The following is a 13,580-nucleotide window of genomic DNA, read 5'->3' on the forward strand; positions in this document are numbered from 1 at the left end:
TACCCATGTCCTTCGCAGCATTAATCACAAGAGCTAAAATGTGGAGGCAACCCAAGTGTGTATCAACAGATGAGTGGGAAAGCAAACCGTGGTTACAAATATAACAGAATACTATTCAGCCTTAAGAAGGAAGGACATCTGGACACCTGCTACAACATGGGTGAACCCTGAGGACCTTGTGCTCAGTGAGAGCAGTCAGACACAAAGGGGCAAATACTGTGTGTGACCCCACCATGGGAGGTCCCTAGAGTGTCAAATTCATAGACAGAAACTAGGATGGTGGGTGCCTGGGGTGGGGGAAGTGTGGGGATGAAGTTGACGGTTTTGCAGGGACAGAGTCTCAGTTTGCAAAGATGAGGAAGCCCTGGGGAGGGTGATGGTGGCTGCACAGCAAGTGAATGTGCCTAATGCCACTGAATGTACACTTAACAGTGGTGACGGTGATCAATTTTATGTTTTATATATTTTATCACAATAAAAACAAAAGGAAGATGTTAAGAGACATGGAAGACAAACTCAGAGATGCCAACAACAGTCTGATCAAAGACAATGACAGCAAAAATGGGAGGAAAATCTGAAATCCTGTAGAACCAAAAAAGATGATTCCTCAGATCAAGACATTCATGTCAAGAAAAATCACCCCTAGACAGTCGGCAGCCTTCTTGCCAACAATCGTGGGTATCTGATGGTGACAGGGTAACATTATTCAAGTGTCAAGGGAGAATATCCATCCATGGGGAATTTCACATGCAGCTGAAGCACTACTCCGCAGCACAGATGAAATAAAGCCACCTCGGGGTGCAGGAAGTCAGAATCAACTACCCCTGCACTTCATGAGAAGGCCTCTTAGAACCCCCACACCAGCACTTGGCCAGCTGGATCCAGGAAGGTGCAGGTGTCCCCACCCAGTGCCTGGGTTACTTGTTCATCCCAAACGAAACCGCCCGGTTCTGCCACCTGGGTCCGCATCCCACGTCCCAGGGGCGGGCGGCTCACCTTTGCTGAAGAAAGTGCTGACCATGAAGCTGAAGGCGATGGAGGAGATGGCAAAGCACAGCAGGAAGGCCAGCAGCAGCGAGGGGTCGCTGTGCGTGAGCACCGCCACGCCCTTCTTCACCTGCGGGCACCACCCCACGGTCACACCCGCAGGTCGTGGCGGGGTGGGGGGGCACCAGACTGGGAAGACTCCTAAGTGTTCCTGCCACCGCAAAGCCCGAGGATGGGAGCAGCGCTGTGCCGGGGGACTGAGGCGCCTGGCCCCCCGCTGACAGGGAGGATGGCCCGGAGGCTGTGGAGGCAGCCTCAGAGGCTCCCTGTGGCTCTCCATCCACAGGGCTGTGCCTTCGCACCAGGGCCCCCTCGGGCCGTGCTCACCTTGATGCAGAGGAGCAGGGTCATGCAGCCGACGGTGAAGAGGAGGAAGAGCAGGAAGAGCAGGAACCAGGCGCTCCAGTGCAGCCAGCCGCTGAGCCCCATCATGCGCATGTGCTCCTGGGAGAGAACACGTTGGTGACATGTGACATGCCCACCTGCCCTCTCCAGCCTCACACCGACTCCTCAGAGCCTTCTGTGCAGACGCGTGGTGTCGTATGTGCACCAAGGCAGGACAAGGGACGCCAGGCCAAGGAGCGGATGCGCAGGAAAGCACGTGCTGGCCAAAGGCAGAGGACAAGCCACTGCATGTCAGCCCTGCCCTCGGGTGTGAGGACCTGGCCTCTCCTACCTCCCCCACTGCAGGGCTGCCTGCCTGGGGTGCCCTCCCTGCTCCTGCTTCAACACGACATGGCTTCATTAGTTCTACAGGGCGCCCAGCAGATGGGGCCTGGCCGTCCGCAGACCCCTCCTGGCAGCAATCTGAAAGCTCCAATCAGCAGCTTTGGCACCACAGAGAATATGCCAGGTGTCGTTTCACTGGTGCTGCAGACACTGCCAAGGGGGGAATAATTCCAGTGGCATCACTGGTACGAGTTTACAGGTGACACTACTCTATCAGGTGTCCTCCTGAAAACCGGTGACCCTCCTTCAGAGTGACATGTCATATACGTCTTCATTCCCCAGTGTGCTGTACCTGAGAGCCCAGAACTACAGCTCTTTTTGGTCAATATGCAAACCTAATTAGCTTTCTCTTCAGCCATGTATTTAGACATTTTGTCTCAGGGCTGACCTGCTCTCTAGTGTGGCTCTGTCCAATGGGAACAGAATATGAGCCATAAACTTAATTTAGAATTTTATAGCAGCCACATTGAAGAAGTTAAAAGCAACACGTGAAATTAATTTCAACCAAGTATTTCACTTAACATACCACATCCAAAACGCTGTCTTTCCCTTGTTTGGTCCTTAGATACAGCACGTAATATGGTGCTTTGTCAGGGTTTTTTGATCTGGAGAGACCAGGCCTAATTTCAAAGCCCCAATGTGGCCTGGAGCCCTGGGGGCGTGTCCACCCCACGTCCACTGCTCTTGTAGCTCTGGTGCCCAGGAGCTGCCCTGCTAGATGATACCGCAGGACCAGTTTCCAGGTAACTGTGCCTAAACCCTGCATGCCAGAATGTTTTAAAGCCCAACACAGACAGGATTACCTTCAGCTTTTTCTCTTTCTCCTGCACAACAGCCCGGATGATGCTGAGGGACGTGTATGTGAAACTCAGCATGAGCAGCAAGGGAAGCTGGTACTGGATGGCGACCAGGAAGGGGTCCGAAATAAAAGGCGGGTAAGGGAACCTCTTGGCGATCACAGTGAGCTTCTCAAACAGCTGGTGTGTGGAGGCGTTGGCGTGGTACTGCATGATGGCCCTGTCCACAGCGTGCTGCATGGCCAGGAAGCCTTCTCGGATGTACCCTGAGTGCGGGAGCAGAGGACCCTCTAGCAGGTGGGCTGGCATATGCACATGCCAGACCTGCCCAGGGCAGCACCCTGGGGCCTCGCACACCTCGCCCTGACTGTTCACCCTACTTCCCCTTCCAGGTTTAAAATCTTGCGCTGGGACATTAGCTGGTGAAGGGACCCGGCACCAGTGACACCCCTCCTTGGCTATCCCCAGCTCGGTTCCAGATGCAACCATGCTGGTTCCAGATGCAACCATGCTTCAGAGGAGACAAACAGGCCATTGCCGGCCAGTCACATGGGCAGACTGACATGCACACGGGTAGGGTACAAGAAGCCAAGATCCAACTTGTACGAATGTTTTGCCAACACAAACCATGGGCAATTATACAAGGACCCCAGAGCTCACAGAGCCTGTAAAACTGTGCCCAGAGGTGGCCTCGGAGAGATGGGAAATGTAAAACCAGCCCAGAAGATTCAGAGCAAACTGAAGCTTCTTAAAGACTGAACGATAAATGGTTCTTTCAAGGGCACATGTCTTCTGGGAAGCATTTTCAAAGATGACTTTGGCCATTCAGAAGCCAGTTTTACTGGATCTTTTCTTCCTTTTCCCACAAAGAAGATCACACATTCCTAAAACGCATTTCTGCAGAGAAATGTAAGGTGGCTCCCACGTGACTAGGGCACCCCAGGGAGGTGACCCGGCCACGCGAGGGGCTTCTCACCAGGCTCCCCGCCATCGGGGGATGCGGGCTCCCTTGGTCCTGGGTTTGGGAAAAGTGGAAAAAGGGAAGTGGTGTGCCATCCCTCTGTCTCTTTCAGGAAAAAGGAACCAGTTTGGGTCCACATGTAGTTTCTTCGTGTGTAACTGAACCGTAAGTGGTACTTTACCTACAGAAACAAAACCAACCGCTCTGAAGGCTCCAGACTGAGCAGCAAACATCTGTGCAGATCCAGTGTTTGGGGGACCCTCACTGCCAGGGACTCCCCACTTTCCCAGCCCTCGACCATGTCCAAGGGGTCTCGGAATGTCAGAGCCCAGAGACACCAAACAGGGGCACCTTGGGGGTGTTGTCACCCTCTCTTGCCATCCACCACCATGAATCCTCCCTGGGGGGTGTCACTGATCATCAACAGGGCCACCAAAATAATGCCATAGGGACCTGATGGTTTCCCAATCTTAATGTCGTCAGGCAAAAAAAACCTGTTTTAAACTTGTAACTGAAAGCGTATTTAAGCCCCAAGTCCCTGCTGCTCTTCTGTCTATCCTATCTGACTACCCAAAGAGGCCCAGAGACTGGTCAGGACTCAGACCAGAGGGCAGGAGAGCCCAGGGAGACAGGATGCTTCTGCTGGCAGGGGAGGGGTCTGTGTCACCTGGCTCCCTCAGAGGGGACTGAGATGGCTGCCGAGCCCAGGAGAGAGCTGGAGATTCACCCCAGGCAGGCAGAGCTCTGGGAGGCTGAGCTAGCACGTGAGGGAGGAAGCAAGGCTTGGGAGATGGGGTCCTCACCGCCAGCGGCAGGGGGTCCTTGCTGTGGTTGAGGGTGTGCTCAAACACCACGGCAGCCAGCACATTGTTGGAGCGGTTATCGTATTTTACGTAGTCCTCAAAGTCCTTCTCGGAGGGAAAGCCACGGACTGCAGGGGACATCAGAGCTGCGAGTTACCACCCATCCATTCCACTTGAAAAATCTGGACGTTTCAGGTCATTTTCAAATAAAGGATTACAAACTTAACAAGTTTCTCTAGGGCTTGGTAAACTTTCCCTAGGCTTTTATTTTGGCAGACCTGTAACCTAGGGGGTCTGGGGGTGAGGGGTGGTGAGAGCTGGCAGTGGGCAGGCTGCAGTGTGGGGAAGACTCCTCCCGGCAGTGACCACCTGCACGGGTTTCGCAGCCGGACAGCCCCTCTCACGTGACCACACCACCCAACACTGTTTAAGAAAATGTATGGCCTGTGAACCAACTGCTCCACCCGGACCCGTTTCACATGAAGGGTTTCACTGCAGTCACCTTGGGGGGCCAACACTCGCCCTGAGTATTTGCTACCCTGAATTAAATAAGCCACAGAAGCTCAAGTGTGGAGAAAAAGGGCTATTTTTTCATCCCAAAAGCAAAGAGTTGGAAAAGGCGACTGGCCTGTTTACTGGGAGTGTCCCCAGCCGGCTTCCCAATGGCTGCTTCTAGCGCCGTCCTCCCAGAACCACACCCTAGAAAAGGCTTTCGGCACGGTGTGCTCTGGACATGCCTGGCTCTCGTGACTAACGAGCCTTCTTGGGGACGTGAACGCCTGTTCCTGCTGTGGGCGGCTGGGTTGGGCTCCTGGAGCAGAGCTGCTGACCTGTCACCCACGGCCGTCACTTGGGCCTCACCACTCAGGTCCTCACGTTATAACGAGACACGATGGACATTTGTCCAGGTGACACGGCCGATGAGAGGCCACACTGGGCCCCCAGCGTGATGGGCCCCAGCATGCCCCACCTCTCATGTGGGTCACCAGCATCCTCCTCGCCGCCTCCGTGATGGTCTCCACGGCGTCACTGTGGGATGGGATGTAGGCGAGCTCCCAGGTGGTGCCCGGAGGGGGGAAGCTGAAGAAGAGCGGCAGCTCCCGGACGGACTGGCCAGGGTAGATGGTGGCGTTGGGCACGTTTTCCGACTGGATCTTCAAGCGAAGCCAAATCAGGATCCCAGAGAACAGCAAGGGCAGCAAGAGCTCCAAGACTGTCACCAGGACCTTCCGTTTCTAGAGACACAGAAACGGCAGGTGGGTGGGCACCCAGGGACCCCCACGGCCCCCCAGCACCACCTCCCAGACCCACCTGCAAGGTGTAGTTCTTCCAGAGCAGGAGCTTCAGCTGCCCGAGCACTGCCATCCTCCTGGGGTAAGAGACCTGGCCACGACCGAAGCCGCTGTGCATGGAGAGCAGGCGCTGCTGGGGGGTGGAAGGTCTTAGCACCAGCCACAGCACCCTGCGCATCGCACCTGGCCCACCCGCACTCAAACAGTGCCCTGGACAGAGCCGCCAGCCCTGCGCTGTGCAACAGAAGCTCCCCTGCAGAAGGGTCCCCTCCGCTGGATAAATGCCCTTCCGATACCCCTGTGGCTGCTGTAATGTGCTTTTTCTCAGCTAAACACTCCACTCCCTACTGGCTTTACTCTCAACCCCCACAGAACCAGTAAAAGCAAACACCCTCGTGTCCTGGTTGGGGGAGGTCTCTAAAACTTGGCGAGGCTATGCGGGAAGCAGGAGGAGAGGCCTTGGATGGGGCCTCTGTCCCCCTGGGGGCCCTTGCTGGCCTCATGCACCAGAGTTGGGACCCGACTGGCATGTGCAAGGATGGGCCAGAGGGGTGATCTCCTCCTTGAACCCTCAGGACCTGTTCTTCCTGCCTTAACTACAATCATTGGTCTATTAATGCCTCCATGTGAGAATGGTTATTTTCCTCCAAAGAAAATCTATCCAGTGTTACATATGAATGTGGTATTTAAATCTGGCACATGTAACTGGGAAAGTCTGCTCAAGACTATCGGACACAAGGGGCAGCAGAAACGAGCAGTGGTTTTAAGGGTCTCCTTCCATTTAGGGAAATCCATTTTATCAGATTTCCAGTGTAAGATGCAGAGACACTGAGCCCAGAGCTCTTCAGATGCACAGCTACTGGAGAAGGAGGTGGTCGGAGTGAGTCCAAGACACGGAAGCACCCCGTTCTGGAAGCTGTGGGCATGAAGGCCGGGCGCAGACCTAAGCAGGCAGTGAGAGTGGTGGACGAGGGCCCCAGAGGGCTCGGCCACCATCCACATGCTGTCTGCACGTCCACCCCTTGCAGCTCACGGTCCTAGGTGGGGAGCAGCCTCCATGATGCCTGGGAAGACTCCTGGGTCCAGTGGCTTGGTCCCACGTTCCCACTGAGGCTGACCCAGCCCAGAGTAAACACTCGGACAAGTGGCCGGTAAACGGTCCCTAAGGGGACACTTGTTAACAGTACTGCCCAAGCCTGTGTCCCAGACCCAGGGCCTATGGGGTGGGGGCTTGTTTGTTTTTTAAAACAGCCAGTTGTGCTTGGGGCGTCAGTCAGTTGAAAATCAATTCCATTAACACTCTTTTTAAAATTAGATAAGGCTTTTTAAAAAAAGATGAGGCTGCCCATCCCTATATGTTACTCAAAACGTAGTGCATAGATATTTGTAGAGAACACAGATGCCACAAGTTACTTATAAACTAACTTACAAGATAGCTTGTAACTAACCACGTAGTTAAAATGTGAAGTTACAGCTAAAATAGCATGAAAAGCTATTAAGAGGCAAGTTATTAAATTACCCAAATTCTTTTAAAATTAACAAGGGGTAAAAACTGTCTTAGAATCAGTTGCCTATAGTGATTTAAGGGTACCCATCAAGGCCTGTGGCTCCCTAATGGTTCCTGGAAGTGGTTTAGGCTAAGAGGGGAAAGCAGTGCCTCCGGGCAGGGCGGTCATTCCCCTGGGATGAGCTGATGGGAGCCTGGCTGGCCTCTACCAAGAGGCAAATGTAAAAAGGTCACACAGAACATAAAAGGAAGTAGACGAGTTACTTTTCTAGAAAAGCCTGGCCAAGAAAGGACACATCCCCATGCTTATCCCTAAGGCCCAATGTCGGGGGTGGGGAGGCAAAGAGACTGTCACCTTCCCACCAGGCAGAGGCCGGACAGCAGCCTCTGGGAACTGACCTGGATGCTGGGAACGGCTCCTGCCACGCTCTCCTCCCGGGCTAGTGGAGGACTGTCCTGGAGGAGGCGGCCCTGCGCAGAGGGCTCTGGGGTGGGGCTGGCAGGCCTCTCGAGTGTGGTGGGCTGGCCTTGGCGTTCTGGAGGGTTGATGCCCTGTGGCACATCAGGAGGGGCCCAGGGCTCACTGGCATGACTCTCTGACCTTTGGGCAAAAGGAGGGTGCTATAGCGCTTAATATCACAAAACACCTCTCCCCAAGTTAGAAATCAAAGAGCATAAGGGATGGCAAGTATGTAACTTAACACAGAGCAGATCAGATAACAAAGAAACATGGATTTCGGACGACGACGGAGAGCACAGCCAGCCGGAGAGCACAGGTAGCTGGCTGTGCTCTCCGGGGACAATTAAATACAAGAAGCCTTTATGATACACGTAGGTACTTTTATACCCACAGGGCCTCTGGATCCAGCCGGGCTTCTGGGATCATCGCCCTTTTATAGACAAGAAATCAGGCCTAGCCCAGGATCACACAGCAGGACAAGCTGCAGAGGCACATGGGAACCTGCAGTCCATGTTTTTAACCCCTTCATCCCTGTCTATCCTAAAGGCAGTAAGTATCTTCAAAAATGTGTGAATACGGCTCCCAGAATGTAACACAGAAATCAAGAGGACAAATGCCCCTTGAGCCCCACCGCCTTGGTAGGAGTTTTATTTATTTCTGTCCCACAGTGCCCAGCTTGCGGCTCTGTGCACGCCAGGCTTCCTCTGAAGTCCCACAAATGCTACACTCATGTCTGTTCTGTTTGAGTAAAAAGGAATTTAAAGGAGATTCCCGGAATTACAAGATCTGGGAAGCTTCCTGGTTACGAAAGCAAATGTACACGAGGAAAGGAAGTTAAGGTTCCTTGAAACACTCGACGCTCTGGCACCAAGAGTCCCCGCAAGTGGCAGTGGCTGGCGTCTGAACCAGCCCCACGTCCTCCTCCGAGGCAAACACTCGGCAGGGCTACTCGGGAAGCCACCACCTCCGCCCACAAGAGCATCTGAGAGCTTCCCCTACACGGCTCACTTCACTCCTCTGGGGTTGGGGCCAGGAAGGCAAAGGAAAGCTTTTTCCCAACTAAAAGGCTATTTGCTAACTGTTAAAATATTAAAGGTTACACAATTGTTGAGTATTTCAATGTTTGCTCTTTAGGCGAGCAACTGAATTGGCCCAGAGTGAGTGCACACTGTGGGCTGCTAATTTCTGAGAACTCTCTTGATATGGCACCCTAGATTCCTCTAAAAACAGTTTTCCCAGTAACTTTGGTTAGTTTAAGAGCCACGGGTTGTGCCAATTCACCAGCATCCACTGCCCAGGGGCGCTTGGTGCTTGCCAAGGGTCTGGACACCGCTTCCTTACTTGTGGTTCTTCTCATTATGAGTTTGACTGTGTCTTTCAATTCCTATTGCCCATGCAGAAGTTGCTCTTATTTCTGCATATGTGGAACAGAGAGGCATTAACGCTTCCAGATTAACGCTGAGCAGGCTGCAAGACCAGTGAGCGCAAGTGGACAGGGCCCCTGGTGCAGCACGCGCCCCTCTGCCTCCTGTTCCTATCCTGAGCTCGGTGCATCTGTTCCCAGGGAAGTCCATCTGCACAGGCCAGGAGGAAAACGCGGGTCCCAGGAAAGCCAATGGCAGGCCCCAGATGTTACTCAGAGCAGATGAGCATGGCTCTGCCCTCTTTACCACAGGTGTGGGGCAGACAGATGGCTTTGTTGGTGGTGCTGGCCCCAACTTGGCACTTGCCAGGAGGACTAGGTGGGCGAGAGCCCATCTCAGTTGGGCAAGCTTTTCCTTGTCAACACAGAGAGTCCACACAGTCGGTGGTGTTAAAGGTCTGCGTGTGTACATGCTGAGGAAGGCATGCTAGGCACCCAGTTAATGTTTGCTGGCAGAATCTGTGGTTTTTTAGGATATACAATAGACAAAAAGCATTTATGCATCCAGCAAACACCAACCAAGTGCTCACTGTGTGATGAGCAGGTACCAGGGATTTGGAAATGAAAATCGCAACATTCTTAACCCAAGGAGGGCACAGCCTGCAAACGCTTGTGCATGCAGTGACTGCTGTACATGGAGCCAAATGAGGTGTCATGAGATCCTGGAGAAGACTGGAATTCAGTGTGTGTGTGTGTGTGTGCACGTGCACACACAATGGAGCTCTGGGAAGGCTCCCTGGAGGAGGTGACACGAGCGCCTGCTCTCAAGGTCCTTGTCAACTGGGGTGTGGAGGGCATTACAAGATCACAGAGAAGTGAGACTGTGTGGGGGGAATAGCAGGTAGTTCCAAGTGGCTTGGGAGCTGTGACATGGAAGGAGCAGAGGCGGGCGGTGCCTGTCCAAATGTGTGGCTCAAGCATATTTTGCTTTGCCTAATCTTTTACCCAGTACATGATCCCTTTTTTTTTTGGAGGGAGTAGCACAGTAAATAAATGAAAATGTCTATTTCAGTGGACTCTCCAGATGAAATGTCCAAATACCAATAAACACTGTAAAAAATAGGCTGAAGATAGGGCTGCTTACAGAGCGTGATTCCCACCAGTGAACCCCCCAGTGGTCAGCAGTGGAGAGAGCTGGAGGAAAGGAATGGTGAGAAATTCTACGCGTTAAGTATTTCTCTTTAAAAATGAGAAAAGAGTTGGCTTTCCTAATATTTAACAGATGGACGGACGTGGGCACCTTCCTGGCCTGGGTCAGCGCCATGGCACCCTGATGGGGGCCTCGCAGACCCACTGGGGCTTCCATGCTTGGGGATATCACGGCTGTGGTCAATTCAAAAAAGCCCCCCACAAGACTGAAACAGCTAAGCTTAACGTACTCCGTAGTGATCTGGGAAGTGAATGATAAGGAGGCCACAGGTTATTCTATAACTCGGAACTTAAGCAGGAAATACACATTTTCTTTCATTAAAAGTTCCAAATCCAGAGAAGTTTTTCTTTATTTTCAATGACAAATGACCACAGCAGAGGCTCAGCTAGCTTATTTCTATTGCTTTTAAGCCTCAATCAAGGGACTCAAATCTGTCCCTTCAGGGAAAAGGTGACACTGTGTGAGAGTTATGGCTTTTCAACATAATCTGTGTCAAGAGCAGAGCATTTATGAAAACGTGTGTTTGGAGATGTCTGCACAGTTGTGTTGCCAAGGCCGTAGCCAGGGAGCCATCTACCTGCACATGCTGAGCTTTGGGAGCCAGAATCCCCCTCTTCCCTGACAGCTCGAGAGCCTCGCATGACTGGTGAGTGGGTCCAGAAAACAAGTGCCAGAGTCACAGCGTCTTCATGAGGGGTGCCATTTCACTGCGGACGCCGCAAGAACCAGGAACTGAAATAAGCAGGATCCAGAACCAAACCCGCAAATGCTGGGCCTCTGGCTTCACCAAGGGTTTCTACGAGGCATGTGGACTTGATCACGTGGCTTTCTTTTAAAGGTATTTTGTACCACAGAGCTTGGACCATGAATACGTGGAAAATATTTAACTGTGTTCACTCGCCTCTCATCCCTTTAAAAGGCATGTGTTTGTGTATATTTCTATGCCCCTAACACCCAGGACATGACTATAGTTCACAAATAAATAAATATACGGGGGTGTATAATTTTTGTACACATAGCAGTGCCAGGAGAGTTTGTGACAACTTATTGATATGAGTGGCCCTTGTGTGGGGGAACTGGGAACAAATCTACAAGCCTCAGTCACTGTCTGAGAAGCCTACGAGGCAGGGTTCAAGGCTCTGGTCATTTGCACCTGGAGGCCCAGGTGGTAAACTAGTTTGCTGGCCTCATACTCACCACCACCACCACCACCACAACCTCTGGGCAGGGTCTGGTGGCTGTCCTCAGGATCACGTGGCTCTGGGTTTACACTGATGCTCCTGGCAGGGGTTGAGGGTCATATTCTTTAGCCAAAGGGTGGCGCAAAGGAGGCTACCTGGGGAGAGAGCCACAGAGTCTGTGCGGCCAGCAGCTTCCCCACCCGCTGCAGCATTGGTCCCCCCAGTGCTGTCCTGCTAGCCGGGCTGCCTCTCTAGGCGTAGGAAATGAGGTAATGAGGCAGCTGAGACTCCCTAGGGAGATGGAACCGTGGCTCTTCTGCAGCAAACAGGGCAGCCAGATCACCGCTCAGGCCCTGCAAAGGCACCTGCCTGCCAGGGGCCCCAAACCTCTTCAACGCGGCAAAGAACTCCAAGCCACATGGGCACAGGCACTGCCCAGGGTAGGCCCTGACCTGCCCTCTGCCCTCATACAGGTGTCTGCAGTTGGCTGCTTGGAATGTGAGCCCCCACCCCCTTCTCCACCTTCTGAACTCCCAGGCCTGTCCGAGACCCTCTGTGGAGCAGCCTGCTTCAGGGGCTCTTCATCTTGGCTGCATAACAGAATCTTCTGGGGACACCTTAGGGCAGAAACTGATGTCAGAGGCCCAGCCCTGGAGACTCTGGGCTTTGGTCTGGGCGAGGGACTCTCCTGGGGGACTAAAGGCACAGCAGCTTTCTGGGTGTCTCATCTGGCACTCATCTTACGTCATGGTTACTTGTGAATAAATCATCTCTTTAGCTCCATCCTAAGGTCCCTAAGAGCAGGGACCACATTCAATTAACTCATCTTCCAGTCGTGCACAGAGCCTGGACAGTCATTCCCTCCAGAGTTCTAGAATGCTCCCCTCAACCGGTGCCACAGCAGAGGCGGCTCCTGTCTCTGCAGCAGGGCTGCCAAAGCCGCTGCCGCCTGGGGAGCCTTCCCTGGCCCTCCCGGTGGGCCCTCCCGGTGGAGACCGTCAAACAGTCCACGGGGGACTGCCCGCACATGCACACGCACTGTGGGGGACCAGGGTCTTTTAAAAAACAACCCGAGCTGCTGTCTCGTCAGAATGGTGGTGGGTCACCGTATCATCCTGTCAGATGTAATAAGAAAGTGAGCAATTTAAAAAATATTCTCTAAGAAGTTAAAAAAAGGGCGGGGTGGGAGTTCCCAGAGTGTCCTTTTTTCCCTCTTTTCCCATTCTGTCCCATTTCCCGTGAAGCGAACCCTCTGGAGGAGAACAGCCTGGAACCTCCCCAGGCTGCAGAGGCAGCACGGACTTTCCGAGCTGAAGGAAGAGCAGCTGCTCAGGAGGAAAGGGCGTGACTCCCTCACTGGCACCTTGCGGGGTCTCGGCCACCCGCTCCTGAGTGCCTGCCGCGCGCCAGGCGCTGGCTGTGTGCTGGGAGGGCAAGTCCCCCCAGACCCAGATCCCTCGGGGGCCTCACGGTGCCCGAGGCGAAGGGGCCAACAAGCACAAACAAGGCGCAAAGCCGAGGCTCCGGGGAGGTGAGGGGCGGGCACTCCTCCAGGCACCGAATATGCCCCACTGGGATCCGCCCCAGGCCCTCGCGCGGGGGGCGCCCTGCCCTCAAGAGGCTTGCAGGGCAGGGCGTGGAGGAGCAAAGCCCACCTTCACGCGAATTCACGAGGGCCTCCCCGGCACCGGCGCGCCCTCCTCCTGGGCCGCGCAAACCCACCCTTCCCACGGGCGGCTGCGCCCACGACCCCAAGCACTGGAGGCCGCAGGGCAGGAACGGGGCCGCGCGGGAGGGAGCCTCCCACACTCCAGGGCGTCCTGCCTGGGCGAGCCAGCAGCGGAGCGCTGCCAGGCGTCGGCCGGCGCTCACTGCGGTGGCCGCCCGCCCGCTCTGCCGGGGTGCACGGGGCCGCGGCGGCCCGGCCTCGGGGCGCGGCTCTGCAGGCGGCCCTCCGGGCGGCGGCCCGAGGCGGGCAGGGCGGCACCTGCGGGCGGGCGGGCGGCGGGGAGGAGGGGGCGCGCTGAGAGGGGAGGCAGCGGCGAGAGCGCGGGCCCGGAGGCACTCACCGACCTGCGGCACGCTGCTCTGTCGCGGGTCCCCTTCCTGGACGGCGGCGGCGGCAGCGCTCACAGCTGCTAGGTCGCCGAGGCGGGGAGGGGCGCCTGCGACCCGCGCCCGGAGGCGGACCGGCGCTCGGCTCCTGCAGGGGGCGCGCCGGCCGGACGCG

General features: G+C 54.7%; 1 protein-coding gene and 1 long non-coding RNA gene across 5 annotated transcripts in view; one reads left to right on the forward strand and one right to left on the reverse strand.

The window, feature by feature from the left end:
- ABCA3 (ATP binding cassette subfamily A member 3) overlaps positions 1-13,579 on the reverse strand; it is a 37,458-nt gene extending 23,879 nt beyond the window's left edge. Inside the window, exons 1-9 of one of the 3 annotated variants that reach the window (XM_036920543.2) lie at positions 13,420-13,579; positions 7,536-7,737; positions 5,649-5,720; positions 5,308-5,572; positions 4,338-4,465; positions 3,550-3,715; positions 2,580-2,839; positions 1,375-1,491; positions 997-1,117 (exon numbers count right to left, since the gene is read on the reverse strand). In XM_036920543.2, the coding sequence (XP_036776438.2) occupies positions 997-1,117; positions 1,375-1,491; positions 2,580-2,839; positions 3,550-3,715; positions 4,338-4,465; positions 5,308-5,572; positions 5,649-5,702 (1,111 nt within the window). In that variant the 5' untranslated portion in view covers positions 5,703-5,720; positions 7,536-7,737; positions 13,420-13,579. Of the gene's footprint in view, positions 1-996; positions 1,118-1,374; positions 1,492-2,579; positions 2,840-3,549; positions 3,716-4,337; positions 4,466-5,307; positions 5,573-5,648; positions 5,763-7,535; positions 7,738-13,419 lie in introns of all 3 variants that reach the window. The other 2 variants (XM_036920542.2, XM_036920541.2) reach the window with 2 other exon arrangements.
- On the forward strand, positions 5,479-11,208 carry LOC118929931 (uncharacterized). 2 transcript variants are annotated; one of them, XR_008992300.1, is made up of 3 exons: positions 5,479-5,593; positions 7,990-8,145; positions 10,795-11,208. It is a non-coding gene; the product is annotated as an uncharacterized LOC118929931 (long non-coding RNA). The 2 variants fall into 2 exon arrangements; XR_005031801.2 differs by lacking the exon at positions 10,795-11,208 and adding an exon at positions 8,344-9,081.
- Position 13,580: the final 1 nt, after the last annotated feature.

This window comes from Manis pentadactyla, chromosome 10 (assembly GCF_030020395.1).
Source record: "Manis pentadactyla isolate mManPen7 chromosome 10, mManPen7.hap1, whole genome shotgun sequence".
Taxonomy (NCBI): domain Eukaryota; kingdom Metazoa; phylum Chordata; class Mammalia; order Pholidota; family Manidae; genus Manis; species Manis pentadactyla.